The following is a 17,940-nucleotide window of genomic DNA, read 5'->3' as shown; positions in this document are numbered from 1 at the left end:
TTGAAATAAACAGTTATGGATATGTAGAAATTAAAGTTGAAGCTCCAATCTCCTCCCGAAAATCCCCCAAAAAGTCTGTTGGTGCCTCAGTGACTACTTTGTTTAAAGAAGCTGTCAATCATGACGTCACATTCCCGTTTTTATAGACCTTATGCGCCAGAGGAACAAGTGCGCAGCCATCTTTAGAATATTGTCTTTGAACTTCTGGTTTAGCGGTCGCTCTATATATCTCTATGGCATCGCTGTCGAGGAGTAATTCACTGGTGAAGTGTATTTACTTACTGTAGAGTTAACGAAAGGTATCACGAGTAATGTTTAAAGCAGACGTCTTAACAAATGTCAGTAGACCGGGAAGATTTTAAAACGGGCAGTTCAGTCATAAATACGTAAGATTGCTGTGGAAATGCAAAGACAACGAGCGCAGTGCTGCAAAGGGGCGGAGCTACATAAGGTCTATAGCATCAAATAACGAACTAAGATCAAACTTATTTTAAAAAACGAACACTTAAACGTACATCAGCGTGATTAAAAACTACCTAAAATGACAGAAAACATCTTTGGGAAAAAAATTTATTTGAAGTGAAATTTGATTGTTTAGTTAAAGGTGCTCTAAGCGATGTCACGCGCTTTTTAGGCCAAACATTTTTTGTCACATACAGCAAACATCTCCTCACTATCCGCTAGCTGCCTGTCCCCTGAACACACTATAGAAAAACGCGGTCTCTGCAGACACTACAGGCTCCACAAACGGCTACAAAAACAAACTGGGCTAACCCGCACCACGAAACACAAACTGTTCCAGCCAATAACTGACAAGAAGAATTTGGGGTGGGGTTTGGGGGGTTAGTGTGCGGATGAGGAGGAGGGAGGGTCGAGCTAGCCTCAGTTTTGTTTGACAATACTTTGTGTCAACAAGAAGTGACGTCACCCAGCATCACTTTAATTTGTCTATAGCAGCCCGACCATGAATGTTGATTCTGGAGCTCCTGACAAACAGTTTTGGTGGAAACAGGAGGATTTAATTCTGCAGTGAGTTGGGCAGCTGTGTTTCATGTTGTTTGGATACAATCCGGGTTACATTCCTTTCAGACAGCTTCCTCTTGCTTCGACAGTTTCTCCCGTTGGATGTGGTTTGTGGTGGCGCGCCAACATTACCCTGGATACTGTAGCTCTCAATACACCACAAGGACTTGCTGTCCTGGTCACACATGAGTCACACAACAATTTGTCCTCTTTTGAACTCTGATATGTCTCCTATTATGTTGTGTGGATTTCAGTAGTTTATGTACAGCTGTGCTATTGCTCTGCTAATTCAACATTCACACTCTGAAATCAGTGAAAATGCATATATCAGCGTGAAACCTCCGCTATATTGGCCAGTGTTTCAGTTTCAACGCCATATATATATATATAATTTTTTTTTTTTTTTTTTTTTAAACACCTGTTTTTAATTAGTGTTTAAAACAGGGATAAAAAGTACCTCATGCCCACGGTTAAATACACTGCTGGATCTTTAAGGTTGTGTCCCTATTTTTTTTTTTTTTTTTGCTGGAGGTCCTGGACTTCTTGTTCAGAGACATGGCATCATGGATTCTAGTAAATACCAACAGATCAAAAATCAATTCCTGACCAGCTCTGCTAAAAATCTTATAATGTGCCGTGGTTGGATCTTCCATCAAGACAATTATGCAAAAAAACATAAAAATCAACACAAAAATGAGTCACAGAGCACAAAATTAAGCTTTATCTTTTATGTGATGAACGTTTTAAACCATTTCACCATTTTTCATTTTATTATGCTGTTTGCAATGCTTCATGGGATTGTAATTCTTTCCCTCATTAAGTACGCTGTCTTGTACCTTTGTCTTTTTGTCTGATTTTCAGATATTCTTTTGCTTTTATATACAAGTCTGTAATTTTATGATTCACCTCATATCTGCTTGTTTTGGTTCATGGCTTATAGTGCTTTAACAAAAAGGTTTTCACAAATCCCTATGGGAAAAATGAATTGCTAAAAACACCATAGCAACCAACCAGAACACCATGGCAATTGCATAGCAACGTCCTGGCTAGATAAAAAGAGAACTAGTTTTTCTATAAAATAAGTATTCTGAATGTTTGTGTGTATTTCAGAGCCAAACTCCTGGAGAGCGAAGCGGTGAATGAGAACCTGAGGCGTAACCTCACGCGAGTGTCCAGCCGCCCTCAGTTTTATGGACCCTCTGGATCATTCTCTCCCGCCCTGCTGGGGGCCGACCCGAGCCAGGAGACCACCGACATCATTGAGATCGCCAAGAAAGATCTGGAGAAACTCAAGAGGAAGGAGAAGAAGAAAAAAAAGAGGTAATAAAAGGGTGTGAGCGATCATAGTGTGAGGTGGTATCTGGAGGGGCTGTTGCCGTGGTAACTGGCAGAAAGGGAGTGTGTTATGAATAATTGCCCCTCGACTCTAGCTGAGTGAAACAAAAACATTGTGGGATTTGTCTGGTTTCATGGTGAGCTGTATTGTTCTTTCAGCTGTGTAATTACTACATCAGGCATTATCGCATAGACTGTAATCAGGGATCTTTTACCACACCTGCTAATGGCAGAGAGAAATGGATGTTTTTTTTGTTGTTTTTTGCACAAGTTCCTTTCAAGATATATATATATATATTAGGGCTGTGAAAAGATTAATCGTGATTAATCGCATCCAAAATAAAAGTTTGTGTTTACATAATATATGTGTGTGTATGTGTATAGTTATTTTGTATATATAAATACATACACATGCATGTATATATTTAAGAAATATTTGCATCTATATACTGTATATATTTATATATAATTTATATTATATATTATAAATGTAAATATTTTATATATAAATAACACATTTTTCTTAAATATATACATGCATGTGTGTGTATTTATATATACAAAATAACTATACACATACACACACATATATTATGTAAACACAAACTTTTATTTTGGATGCGATTAATCGCGATTAATCTTTTCACAGCCCTTTTCAATTGTAGTCTTTTAAAAAGCCATCTGAAATAATAAACCAAAAAGTGCAATATATAGAAATATCTGAAACGCTTCCAATACTCATTTTCTGCAGCAGTGATTTCTTTCTCTCTCTCTCATCTCTCCGACAGCGACACACAAACCCGCCTCCCCTCACTCACTTGTTTATTTTTTTCCGTATTAATATATTGCTGGTGTTACAGGGCTTGAATTTCGGCGTGGTATTGCGCATCATTTTACTCATTCCTGCAGATTTTGTGCTCGCACTCAAAGTGCAGCACTTAAAACCACCTCTCAGTGCAAAACTGAGTTTCTTTCTGCTTCTTATTGCGCTTAAACAGTCAAATACACACTAAATAAAGTCAAAATGCCGGCCTTGGCGAGTATTCACATAAACACAGTCAGTTATATTTTAAATGAACGTAAACAGTTGAGAAAGAAAGCGCATGTGTAACAGTATAATGGATCTGTGTGTCAGGTCTTAAAGTCGAGTCAAGTCACATTTATTCATATAGCGCTTTTTACAATACAGATTGTATCAAAGCAGCTTTACAGAGATAACAGGAAAATAATGCTACAAAGTTTGCTTCCAGAAGAAAAAGTCACAGTAAGTTCAGTGATGGGCGTTTTTTTCGGTTTTATGTTTAAATAATTTATGTGCGTTTTATTTCTCTCCGAATTGACTGTTTGTGTGTGCCTGTAAGTCTACGAGCTGAGATGAGGAAACTCCTCCCCGCGAGTAAATATTCAATCACTATGCTCTAAAGTTAGGGGGCGCTTAACCATCATTCCACACTTTAACATGGCGAGCGGCGGTGAAGTGAGGCTACAGTTCGAGGAAGCGCCGGCGTCTTTCAAATCCGTGGTGTGGGGACATTTCGGTTTTGCCGTTGAGTATAATGCCGAGTAAGAAAAAACGGTAAACAAAAAAATGACTGTGTGCAAGCAGTGTTTTACACGTGTAGCCTACTCAAATGGAAACACTTCCAACATGACTGCACATCCTGGGTGCCATCACCCAGCAATATCACTGTCTGAAGGCAGGATAGCAGAGCAGGTAATAAAGTCCTCCAAAAAACAACAGTCCCTCGCTGAATCCTTCCAGCATACATACAGCATACAGTTTGTACATGGGCTACCAGCAGCTGTGAGATGTCAGTGTTAATTTTATATTATACAATACACTAGGAACTAGTGGACTTTTTTTAGCTTTTTAGTAAAATAAAGGAGTATTGCAATAAATCGGTGTAATTTTTTTCTCCTTAACCTCTTACTGTTCCTATTACCTAAGCATAGAATAACAAAAAAACACTCTTATGTGTCAAGCCATCAGAACCAAACCGAACCGAAAACCGTGGTTAAAAAACCGAAGTATGTATTGAACCGTGGGCTAACTGTATTGTTGCATCCCAAAAAAAAAAAAAAAAAAAAAAAAAAAAAATATATATATATATATATATATATATATATTAGTGATGCACCGATGTGAAAATTGTGGCCGATACCGATAACCGATATTAATATTGCTGTTATGGCCGATACCGATATTTACCAATGTTGATATCTCTGTATAGAAAACAAATTTTAATGATTATCAAATAAAGAGCAATTTTCCAAAACACATTTTTTTACTTTAGAAATGACTGATATTGGGCACCTTCATGTGAGCAAAATATGTCACACATACGACACACATGCATTATATTGCATTGCATGTGTGCTGGTCAAATTGTCTAAAATTAAGAAACCCTTAGAAAACAGTAAAAAAAAAAAAAAAAAAATACCACAGAGAAAAGGGCTTCTTGTGACGTGTCTTTGCGTTTGAATATTGCACATTTTAAACAGGACACGCATTAGCTGAATAAATGTTAGCCAATACAAACATATTTATAGAAAACAGTTGACAATGAATAGACAGGAGTCCAATAATAGCATAACGAATCACTTATTCTAAAAATAATAACAAGTAGGCTAAAAGACGAATCCGACATATGGGCTGTGTTAACAGTAAAACGTCCGTCATTTAACGAATTTTAAAAACACGGATGGATAATACAAAATGCTTTCTGACATTTTGACAGAAAAAAAAACAAACAAGCAAGAAGCACTCGCGCAGCACTGATACAACGGTAGCCTACTTTTTTAATCCATAAGTAACGAACGCGCTAGTTTTCATACAAAATAAATATGTAACATAATTAGGTAGGCTACTTTAGTTATTATTAACACAATAACACATGAAGGCTACGTTTCTCAACACTAACACATGAAGGCTACGTTTCTCAACACTGAGAATGAATAAATAAACGCCTGTTTCTCCACTCGCGCTTATCAGTAATCCACAAATCACACGTGCTGTCACTTTTGAGAAAAATCAAATTCGAACGGGTATCAAATATCAAGCAATATATTCAAATATCTACGAGTCAAAAAACGATCAGTCAAAAATGTGTCATGAAGAGGAAAAAAACACAAGTCCCACTGGACTGCGTTAACAATGTTACGGACAGGCCAGTTCTCCGTTACGGACGTGAGCGCTCTGAAAGCGGCACTTAAAAACTCCTTTAAAACTTTCACAGAGACCTCAAGCAGAAAGCACAAAGCCTGTCTTTAAATTTAATTTCGTTTTGTATTAATCGTATCTTAATTTTGATCAATGTTTCATCAACCAATTGCCTGGATTTAATAAATAAGAAGTATAATATAGTAGAAAATATTTAATCAGGACACGGAGGCGATGGCGCGTGAACCTGGAGCGCATCTCATAAATGAACCGAAACCTACCTGCCTCACAGACCTGAGACATATATAGAAAGCTTGAAACGTCTATTTTTAAACAGAACAATTCAAAACGAAAGAAAACAGACTGTTCTCTGCTTATGTCATCTGTATGAAATGTGTATTTCTCTCAGGCGCGTTCTCTACGTCAACTTCATCTTCAACTTCACACGTCAAATATCGGCCTGTTCAAATCGGCCATATATTGACATCGGAACGATACCGATGTGTAAAAAAATGACCATATCGGCCGATATTATATCGGCGGCCGATATATCGTGCACCACTAAAATATATATATATATATATATATATAGCCAGAGTAATCCGTGATATCATAGTCCAACTCAGTTCAGTTCTTGTATAATAGTGTCAGTGCAGGCAGATCAATATTATTGTTGAATATTAAATTAAATAAAGGGTTCATGAACGGCATTGTTTTATTATTTTATGTTTCCTGGGGTTGTTAGTTCCTGTAATATTAGTATGATTAAAAAAAAATCATAATTTCGAAATAAAAGGCCATTTTCTATGCTGATTTTCTATGCCTCTGATTTGAACGCTCTGTTTGAAGGGGCGTGTCTGCGGTGAGACTTCAGTGTAAACACCCACTGCTGTGATTGGCTGACATCTTTGCATATAAAATAAGTATTACATGTGGAATTCTCTCAAACTTTTAGCACATTTTACTATTACAGCTCTCAGTCTCAAGGGTAACTAATCATGAACATTTTTCATTTTAGCATTATATTTAGATCTATAGCATTATATTTAGATCTATAGCATTATATTTAGATTGTGACATGAAAGGTTGCAGTGATGAGCATGTAGCTGATCACAGACATGTTGAGCGCATGAATGCAGTCATGAATGAAGCATGAATCTCGTCATTCAACTTGATTTCTGCACTCTCACGAATGCTTTCATCATAACTAACAGTGCAAACAATATGTAAATAAGAGATTCTTTGATTATAACGGGAGTTTTGGCGAGAGTCACTGATAAACTCGCGCTGTTTGATTGACAGCTACAGCGATTGCAAAGGGAGCATTCTTTGATCGCTTTCTATATATAGAATTTAATCACAGTTTAAATAACAGATTATTTTCATCATACTCAGAGAAATAATGTGAAATTGACCATTTAGTCACTGGTTTGATTTACTGACACATAGACAAAGAACATCTGTCTATACATTATTCATTACATATATGAAATCTCTGATCACAGATCAGGCATTAGAATTAACACGGTTATTTACATGTTGTTGCATTACTGTCGGGTCCATATCTTTTAAAGTAAAAGTCTGTTTGCAAAGCCTGCGCCGAAATTGCGACTGATTTACCAAAAAATTCACTGTGAAATGTACCGAACAAACAAACAATGATCAACTGAGACATTCACATTTTAGAAAATAAATAACCACATTCCTAGCATTAGGATCCTTTGGAAGGTAATGTTATGTGTAGTCCAGTGATCCTGCATCTTACTTCTCTCCTCGTCATCTCACTAACGCACCAGTGGCCAGGGCCAAAGTTGCAATGATGAAGTAGGCATTGATTTTCTTCTACAGAGGTGTCTAAGGCACATTCCACAACAAGTCGTTCTCTGGGCTTGGTTACAATAAAAGCTGTTTTTGGACTAACATGGAAGTTTTCAGTTCTGAAACTTACAGGATATTCTAATGGTATAATGACCTCTTATATGTCAAAAGCTCAAGGAAAATTCGATTTCTCAAGTTGTGACTCCTTGAAAGTAACATCAGCCTAATATACCTGCTGCCAAATTATGAGATAATATTTAAAATATTTGTGACTAGTATAAAAAATAATTGTGGCTAGTAACTTTAGAAAACCACTAGCCACAGTGACTTTTGAGCAAAATAGTTAATGTCAAGCACTATATACAGATCCTTTCCAAAAAATTTGAATATCATGGAAAAGTTTATTTATTTCCATAATTCCATTCAAAACATTAAACTTCCATAGATTATAGATTCAGGGCCCACAACTTAAACGATTTCAAGTATTTAGTTGTTTATTTGTACATAATTTGGGCTTCCAGCTCATAAAACCCACGAAGACAGGATTTCAAAAAATTAGAATATTACATGAAATCACACAGTAATTACACAGTGATACCATGGTCATTGAACCAGGTTTTGGTTATTTTGGCAGTGTGGGCAGGTGCAAATCCTGCTGGAAAATGAAGTCAGCATCTCCATAAAGCTTGTCTGCTGAAGGAAGCATGAAGTGCTCTGAAAATGTCCTGGTAGACGGCTGCGTTGAGTGGACAGCACAGTGGACCAACACCAGCCGATGACATGGCTCCCCAAACCAACACAGACTGTGGAAACTTCACACTGGACTTCAAGCATCTTGGATTGTGTGCCTCTCCATTCTTCCTCCAGACTCTGGGACCTTGGTTTCCAAATGAGATGCAAAATTTGCTCTCATCAGAAAAGGGTGGACTTTGGTCCACTGTGCTTTATTAAATCCAGAGTCAACGCAGCCGTCTACCAGGACATTTTCAGAGCACTTCATGCTTCCTTCATTTTCCAGCAGGATTTGCACCGGCCCACACTGCCAAAAGAACCAAAACCTGGTTCAATGACCATGGTATCACTGTGTAATTACTGTGTGATTTCATGTAATATTCTAATTTTTTGAAATCCTGTTTTCGTGGGTTTTATGAGCTGGAAGCCCAAATTATGTACAAATAAACAACTAAATACTTGAAATCTTTTAAGTTGTGGGCCCTGAATCTATAATCAATGGAAGTTTAACGTTTTGAATGGAATTATGGAAATAAATAAACTTTTCCATGATATAAAATTTTTTTGGAAAGGGTCTGTATATATATATATATATATATATATATATATATAATATATATATATATATATATATATATATATATATATATATATATATATATATATATATATTATATTATATTTCTGTTATATTTCTCTCAAATAAATGGTTCAAAGGTTTACAGAAGACTAAACTTAAAACTGGGGGGAGGGGGGACAGTGAACAAAATAAACCTAGAGAGATATTATATCAGCCATGATATCCTTGATATAGATAAAATCATCATATAGAAGCGTTCTTATCCACAATGAACGTTTGCATGTAATCAACAACGTCTTTACTAATGTCTGTACCGTACCCTCCCTATCTGTCTCTCTCTATGCTCCTCGTTTCTTCTCTTTAACCCTTCACCTCTGACCTCTGACCGCTGAAGACTCCAGCAGCTGCTGGGTGACAAGAGAGAGGAGGATGAGGAGGAAGAGGTGGAGGAAGACAGGTTTGTCCCTGTGTCTCTCTTTCCCCTCTATAATTAACCATAACCCCCTGTGTTCCGTCTCTGCTTGCAACCTTTAAATTTTGATTGTCTTTCAGGCAGGTAGTTTCCAGTCTTGGAGAACAGCCCAGAAAATGTGTATACTTCATTCATGTACTTTAAAGTGAATTTGGGTAAAAAAAAAGTAATTCAAAGTAATGGGTGAATCTCACGAAACCTGTTAAGAGCATGTCCCGGTGACATTTCAACATTTCCATGATGTTTTCTTCAGTCTTTCACCATAAACACTGAGAATTTAGTTTTTTGATCATTTTCCACCTTCTATCTGAACCTTACAACAGGCATTTTGCTGCTGTACCTGTATGTAAATAACCTCTGTTTTAATTGTTACTTTATTATTATTTTTATGGAATAGTTTTTATTACTTAAGTAGCTTTTATTTTAAGTTTTTTAAGTTTTGGTTTTAATTTTATTTTTAGTAATTTTGCTTTTGCTTTTTTTTTGTTTTGTTTGTTTTTAATATTTCTGTTAATATTTAATTTATTTTATATTAAAGGTGTTGTATGTAATCTGACTGTACTAAAGCATAAAAATACCATAAAATATTCTCCAATATTTGTAAATTGGACTGCAGTACCAAATTCAACCTCTAGCTGTCAATATTACATACTGCACCTTTAAGTTTTAGTCATTTTAGAACTTCAATTTAAAGGGATAGTTCACCCAAAAATGAAAATTCTGTCATGATTTACTCACCCTCATGTCGTTCCAAACCCGTAAGAGTCTTCGGAATACAAATGATGTATTTGCATGTTCGCTTGACTTGCGAGAACCAATGAGGTTCATTCTTGTGTTACGCATCACGTTAGAGCGTCAGCAAGAACCAATGAGGTTCATTATTGTGTTACGCATCACATTTGAGCATCAGCAAGAACCAATGAGGTTCATTCTTGTGTTACGCATCACGTTTGAGCTTCAGCAAGAACTAATGAGGTTCATTCTTGTGTTACGCATTACGTTTGAGCATCAGCAAGAACCAATGAGGTTCATTCTTGTGTTACGCATCACGGTTGAGCTTCAGCAAGAACCAATGAGGTTCATTCTTGTGTTACGCATCACGTTTGAGCTTCAGCAAGAACCAATGAGGTTCATTGGTTCATTTATGGTTGAGCTGCTGTTTATGTTCTCTGAATCTGATCAATGTTTATATGTGAATAAAAGCCTAAATCAAATCTGTTCATCATAAAAAGCGATCTAGTCTCTTAACATTTTTTTGACTAAACTGCTTAATTCATATGGATTCGTTTTATGATCTCTTTATGAACTTTTTGAAGCGTCAAAGTGGTAGTTGCGTAGGCTGTCAATACTTGCTCAGATTTCATTAAAGATATCTTCATTTGTGTACCGGAGATGAACAAGTCTTAATGGGTTTGGAACGACATGAAGTACAGTAATTAATGACAGATTTGATTTAAAAGTAACCCTTTAAGGGAAGCTCACACTACACGACCTTCGCCTGGATTTTGCTGTTTTCCAAAGTCTGTGACAGAAACCCTGGATCACGGCCAAATCGGTGCTCAAGTATGAGCAGGTCAGTGACGTGATCTGAGCCGGTCTCGAACAGTCATAGGCTCGCAATATTTTCAAACCTGTTTGATGTTATCGCCGCATGATCTGTAGTGTGAAGTTGCCCTGAAGCTTTCATTTAATATCTCTATTATATTTTAGCTTTATTTCAATAACCAAAAGTGCTTTTTAAAAGTTTTCACTAATAGTTCACAGTGTCGTTCATCAGGGCGGGTCAATTTTCTGAGTAAGTGTTGAAATGTGAATGTGGACGAGCATATGCAAATTAGCTCATGCTGTCAGTGTGACATCATACCATGAAGATTTCTGAATCAGATGTTTTAATAGTCTGGGTGAACTAGAGAGGAAGTTATGAATTGCCAATTTTTTCAAAAGAGCCATTTAACCATTTCAAACCATTTAACTTTTCTGTTGCATCATCTCCATCATAATGCCATGTTTTCTTTCCTTCCCCCCTAATTGTCTGTTTTCTGTTTTGTTTCAGATAACCTATGCTGCATATTTAAAAAAAAAAGGTGTTTTTACAAAATAGATTTTTAATTTCTAGTTTTGATTTCCCCCTGCAGTGCCAACAAAGATGAAACGCTTGATGGCGAACAGAAGATTAGCGAGAGAGAGCAGTTAGAATCGACCAATCAGGAGCCAGAGATGGTATGATTGACAGTCCTCTTGCCCTATCAGAACATATTTTAAGGCTGGAGCTCATCATTCAGTCTTTGATATGAAATTGTTTCCCATAGGAGGCCAGTGACCGTGAGGAGGGGGATGGAGAGGAAGATGATGAGGAAGTTGAGGAAGAGGAAATGGATGCTGAGGAAAGCTCTGATGAGTCTGACTCTGAACTGGATGAGAAGGGTACTGATGTTTACTGTAAAACAAATGACTGTTTAACACATTTTTTAAAACACCCTTAAAGCGTCATAATAAAAATATTAGGACACAAACAGTATTTCAGTATGCAAATTCTATTCGTTTTAAAGTAATGACGTACAAATAAAATATTGGTATTTTTTTAAATAATATTATGTAGCACATATATAATGTGAATTATTAATATTTCATGTAAAGATATTGTCTGTTTAATAGTTATCTGTATGTAAACTTATTGAATTTTTTTATTCATTATTGTTGCGTTGACCAGAGGACTTCCAGGCAGATCTGGCCAACATCACCTGTGAGATCGCCATCAAGCAGAAGCTGATCGATGAGCTTGAGAACAGTCAGAGACGTCTACACACACTCAAACAACAGTATGAACAGAAACTCATGATGCTGCAGTGCAAAATCAGAGACACACAGGTGGAGCGAGACCGCGTGCTGCAGAACATGGGTACGTTGAAAAATAAGTAATAGGTAAAGTTCTTACTTTCAGTCATTCAAGTTTAATGACAGATTATGAAAAGCACAAACTTTTTTCTTCTTTGGAACAACATGCATTGATGAGTCATTCACAATAAGGCCAGATACATACATTAAAGGGGCTCTATGTAGAGTTCAGAAACCCTTGATATTAGCGACACCGGTGGCCGTTAAGTGAACTGCAGTCAGCAACTTATTGCTTGTATTGTACAAGAGACTGAACGTGATTCAAGGCCCTGATATGCTGATGGCAAAGTTCTTTTTCGCTCTTCGCTTAGAAATAAAAAGAAGTTAAAAATACCTTTACAGCGATGTACTGCTAACGAACATCCCGACGCCGTCCGCGCTGCTGATGAATATGTACAAAATAAACACACGAAACAAAAATGCCAGCGGTGAGAAAACAGCAGTTAAGAAAGCATCTGATCATAATGATGTGAATGTTTGCGATTCACCAGCATCATGCCGACAGATGAGGTCATTCAATTTACACTGTTATGATAGTTTGAATATAAAGCATGTTTGAGACTGTATAGATCTAGCTATGTGAGACTATAGTTTGAATGAATCCCTTTTCTTTGCATGACACTGACATTACAGCTCTTTCGGCATTAACCTGAACATTGTACAAGCATTCGTTTCGGAAGAGATGCTCTTGGGAGTGTGTGAAACTGTCAAATCAATTTGATTTTCCTAGTGAAACTGGCCTGAGTCAGTCTACAGGCTTTCATAGAGGACCTACGGTGTCGGGGAAGGTCTCTTTGTTAAGTTTCGTTACAAGCTGTTCACACATTGGCCATAAAAAAGTCATTAATTCTTGAAAATTCTTATAGCCCCTTTAAGTAAATATCATTTTTTTTATTTCATGGTGACTTTGACTTCTTAAATGCTTTTATTTCTCTAAATTTTAGAGTCATGACACTGTGTCAGACACACACACACACACACACACACACACACACACACACACACACACACACACACACACACACACACACACACACAATTCTCCTAACATGTAGATCAGGTTTGAGTCCGGCCTACAATATGCCCTGAGAAAAGCTAAATAAATAGTTTTGTTTCTTGTTTTATTTATTTGTTTTTATTTCTGTTCTGTTCTGTTTTGATTTTTGTTTGGTTTTGTTTGATTTTGCTTTGTTCTATTCTGTTTTTTTGGTTTGTCTCAGGCTCTGTGGAGTCATGCTCTGAGGACAAGAGCAAGCGGATAAAAGCAGAATACGAGAAGAAACTCGGTGTGATGAACAAAGAGCTGCAGAAACTACAGGCGGCTCAGAAAGAACACGCTCGCCTTCTGAAGAACCAGTCACAGTACGAGAAGCAACTGAAGAAACTACAGCTGGATCTGGCTGAAATGAAGAAAACCAAAGTGAGTGTCACCATGGAGACTGCACAAGACTGTATGCTGAATCACTGAGAAATGCTGAATCACCATTACAACACAAAATATTTCATAATAAACAGCGCCTCCCAGTGGTCAACGGACCCAAACAATTAAGTTGTTTATAGATGATTATACAAATAATATTATTGTATTAATATTATTGTTGTTTAAAATATGCCATTTTTATATTAATAATATTAATAATGAACGTGTCTATCAGCAATTCCCATAGTCCAAATGAAATTACATTAATTTTGTACTGCTAAATAAGATGGCAAGTCTAGATATAATGTCAGCTCCAAAATTATTACCACCCTTCATAAAATGAGCAAATGTGAATATATAGAATGTATGGTAACTTTATTTTGATGGTCCCCTTTAGACATTCTGATCACTATAAGTTACTTCGCAAGTGCATGTCAACTTATTCCACTAACCCTAACAGTCTAGTAATACTAATACTCTAATGAGAGTTAGTTGACATGTAGGTGCAACATTACCTAAGTTTAACAGAATGGGGACCATCAAAATAAAGTGTAACCAAATATATAAGCTAAAATTAGGACTGTCGGCCAAAATCAAATTAATAACATGATATGGCAGTTATGTACTTGAATTTGTCATAGTTACTCAATTAATTTTCTCTCATAATCAATGAGACAATTAAGATGAAAATGAAGACATTGAATTTTATTCTATTTTACGCTCCTTGTTTCCTGCCTTAATTCAAATTGGAATTCATTTCTGAATGACACACAGCTGTTACTTACGTTACGTTGATGCATGAGTTTAATTTTACACTTGGAAGTTAACAGTCAAGGCAAATGCATAGCGTTGTATGCACAGTACCTCATTTAGTGTGCCATGTTCTCAGTAGGTTGTCTGGTTATTTCATGTTTAGAGAAAATGTCCATCCTGTCCACAGTACACATCCTGCAGGAATAGTATGAGCAGTATAATAGCTATTCTAACCAGGTCCATACTCTTCATAGTGGCAATTATCTGTCTAATTATCACTATCCACTTTCTGTTGCACAAATCCTCCTGCTAAACTAGTATTGAAACGAACTGTTGTCAGGTGCGTCTGATGAAGCAGATGAAGGAGCAGCAGGAGAAGAACCGAATGGCCGAATCCCGCAGGAACCGAGAGATCGCCACGCTTAAGAAGGACCAGCGCAAACAGGAGGTGCATGATGGGAAAATAACACTGGCACAGTAGGAAACTGAGAATGAAATTTGTTCAATGTGATGTTTTTTCTCTTGTACAGCATCAGATGAAACTGCTTGAGGCTCAGAAGAGACAACAGGAACTCATTCTGCGGAGAAAAACTGAAGAGGTACATTTTTCAGCCGAATTTTGTTTCTACTGGACCTACAAAGTGTGACACATTGATATTTGTTTAATCATATAATAAAATAATGTTTAAAATGTATTTAAAATATATTATTAACTTACATTAATATTAAAATCCTAATGTAATTCATTTCATTTCCTTAAACATGCATTTACCCTGAAAATAACTCACTTACTTAGGTATTTTTTGTTATAAAATGCACTTATGCTCTTCAATGTTGTTATTGTCAACTTAAACTATTAAAAATAGTTTTTGTTAATTAAAATAAAGCAAATTAGATGAAACTAGGGATGTCCGAGCAGTTCTCAAGTATCGTGTCGTGGCTAATTAAGCTTTTTTTTCACTTATTGGTATCGGCTATCCTTAGCCCGATGCTTTAATTGCACCTTCAAGTGGGTTTGCCGTCCGCTATTAAAGGGAAAAGAAGCTTAAATGTGTGTGTGTGTATGTGATGCACGAGAACCAATGAGGTCTGTTCGAGCGCGTCACACGCACATGTTCAAGCTTCTTTGTTTAACATATTTGATGCGCATTTTTGTAACAAATCACTCAAAAGTAATTTATTTACTGTTTATTTGTATCTGCCGTCAGACTATCTGAGACGTTGTTGCCATAACGCGTTGCTTTGGGTTGTGCCTTCGTCCAGACAGACTAGCATTCCGACACCACGAGCGTTCGCACTTTTTTAACCTTAAATTCACTTTTTTTTTATTTAGTTGCAATTATTCTGCTTATTGTAAATATAAACTACAAGTTTATATCAGTAGTCCCATATTCACATATGCCCATACTCCATATATAAATATATATATATATAAATGCTGAATCACCATTACAACACAAAATATTTCATAATAAACAGCGCCTCCCAGTGGTCAACAGACCCTTCTGCAACATATTGCAAAAAATAACAAATAAATATTGAAATTAAGTTTTATATATTTATAACTTACGACTTAAGGGCGAAGGAAGATCACACGCCTCGTGAGCCACAGAAATTGCCTCGATTGATAGTTGCTTGGAAACTGAGGGGGACACCTGGGGGAATCAAAGCACAACAACTAGTCAGTTTTACACCACCAAGATGAGTGGTACACATAACAATACAGGGCCTGTTTACTGGGCAAAGCAAATTGAGCATCTCTTGAGCTTCGCCATCTGGCTTAAATGTAGAAAACGGGACACTAAAGGGTGTCTCCCCAATGAACCACCACCGAAAGGTGTGTGGGAAGCAGTAAAGGCCGCCACATAAACCTTCAATATAGAGGAGCCAACTGAACTGGATGCGTGAAGGAGAACAAGAACGGACAGTCCATCGTTTCTTCTGATGCAAACAAGTCCACCTCCGCCTGGCAAACTTCTTTTAATCAGTTCCACTGTTTCTCTCCATTCCCGGGGTCCCTGCATCGACTGGGTGTCTGCTCCCTGATTCCCAGAGGAGTATTTGCTGCGCTAAACCACATAGAGGGCCGACCGCAGACCCCTCTGGTGATTTAGAAAGGGGACTACTGATGTGTTGTCTGAGTGGACAAGAACATGGGAGCTCTGCAACCGAGAGGAAATATCTCAGTGCTAGAAATACAACCATAATCAAAAGGCAACTGACTTGATGCAGCCTGGAATCATAAATCACACCATGTTGGCTCATTTGGCCAGAGGAGAACTGAGCCTGGTTTCTCCCAAGGATTTTTTTTCTCCATTTCTGTCACAGATGGAGTTGTGGTTCCTTGCCACCATGTCCTCTGGCTTGCATAGTTGGGGACACTTAAAGGGCCCCTATTATGGATTCTTGAAAATGACCTTTCATGTAGTGTGTAACAGCTCTAAGTGAATGAAAACATCCTGCAAAGTTTTAAACCTGAAAGTGCACCGTATATAAAGTTATTGTCTTTCAAAAGTAAGAGTCGACTCTGAGTCAACGAAATTAATTGTTTTTCAAACGGGTCATAAGCCGTTTCGTTGTGACATCAAGACGAAACATTAGCATATTGCCCGCCCACTTATTGTGCACACAGACACCAGGGAAACTTGAATCTCAAACCAGCAGCTGATTCCTGTGGATACTGGACAGCATCATCTCGAGAAGACGCTGTGCTCTACAATGTGAAGGTAAAGCCAGTTTCTTTTCACTGCCCAAGGTCAAGCAAGTGAAGAATCAGTGGTTAAAGTTCATCTTTACCGTGATATCACAGCAGTATAATCCTAAACTTTCCCTTTATTTCACTGACGACTGCTTCTCAAATCTCGGAGTTCAATGCAGGATTCGCAAACCACTTGCTCTTGAAAGATGGTGTTCAAAATACTCAGTTTTGAGTTTTATATTATGTAGGCCTCCTGCTAACTGGCTAACTCACGTTATCACTGTCTTACTGAAATACTTCTGCTGATCAGCTGTGGGCCACTATTACCTAAAACTATTACCTAAAACTATGTCTATTAATGCAGATTGTCTGTCATTCTCACTACTTTGAGGAAAGATTAAGCATGGAGCAAGATTTGTTTTACCAACGTTTGTGTTGTCAGTCATTCACGCTGGAGCTCGGCTAATGTATGCACTGTTATTGATACAGTTAACCACAACAAATTAGAAAAATCCTCAGTAAATAAATTAGTACAAGTAAAATAATCGGTTCGTTTGATGGACATGCACTTGTTAATGCTGATGCTGAGGAATTACAGTTGCAACATCTCATATAATGTCCCTCAAACTGAGTAGTGCATCACTGAGAAACACTGAGTCCTGCTCGAGTCGTCCTTGCGATGGAGGTTCGGATTGAATAACTAGTTCTTCCAGTGTTTCATCATCGGACTCACGCTCGCATTGATATGTTAAAATCGACGTCATCGTTCGTTACTGTGTTAATTTACGGTGTAGGAGGCCTCAGGACACGCAGAGCTGACGTTGTTATGGCAATGGGTGTTTTTGTTTTCGATGCGCTGTACACTGTAAACCAATCACAACAGACTGAGCTGTCTGGCCAATCAGAGCAGAGCAGCTCGCGGAAAGGAGGGATTTAGAGAGATTGATTCTCCTGACGAGTCGTTTGAGAATCATTGAAAATGTAGTGATGTGCAAATGTATATTATGAGAAAATAAAACAGTTTTTTTGACATTTGATGCATGTAAACCTATTG

General features: G+C 37.3%; 1 protein-coding gene across 6 annotated transcripts in view; it reads left to right on the top strand.

Annotated features, from left to right (window-relative positions):
- kif21a (kinesin family member 21A) overlaps window positions 1–17,940 on the top strand; it is a 69,823-nt gene that overhangs the window by 28,247 nt on the left and 23,636 nt on the right. For 4 of the 6 annotated variants that reach the window (XM_079859582.1, XM_079859585.1, XM_079859581.1 and 1 more), the window contains exons 11-18: window positions 2,134–2,343; window positions 9,043–9,105; window positions 11,256–11,340; window positions 11,430–11,544; window positions 11,831–12,019; window positions 13,236–13,435; window positions 14,529–14,636; window positions 14,719–14,787. In XM_079859582.1, the coding sequence (XP_079715708.1) occupies window positions 2,134–2,343; window positions 9,043–9,105; window positions 11,256–11,340; window positions 11,430–11,544; window positions 11,831–12,019; window positions 13,236–13,435; window positions 14,529–14,636; window positions 14,719–14,787 (1,039 nt within the window). The remainder of the gene's footprint in view (window positions 1–2,133; window positions 2,344–9,042; window positions 9,106–11,255; window positions 11,341–11,429; window positions 11,545–11,830; window positions 12,020–13,235; window positions 13,436–14,528; window positions 14,637–14,718; window positions 14,788–17,940) is intronic. The other 2 variants (XM_079859584.1, XM_079859583.1) reach the window with 1 other exon arrangement.

Source organism: Squalius cephalus, assembly GCF_949319135.1.
Source record: "Squalius cephalus genome assembly, chromosome: 23".
NCBI lineage: Eukaryota > Metazoa > Chordata > Actinopteri > Cypriniformes > Leuciscidae > Squalius > Squalius cephalus.
The sequence above is the reverse complement of the archived record's forward strand: the minus strand, read 5'-3'. Positions and strand labels throughout refer to the sequence as shown.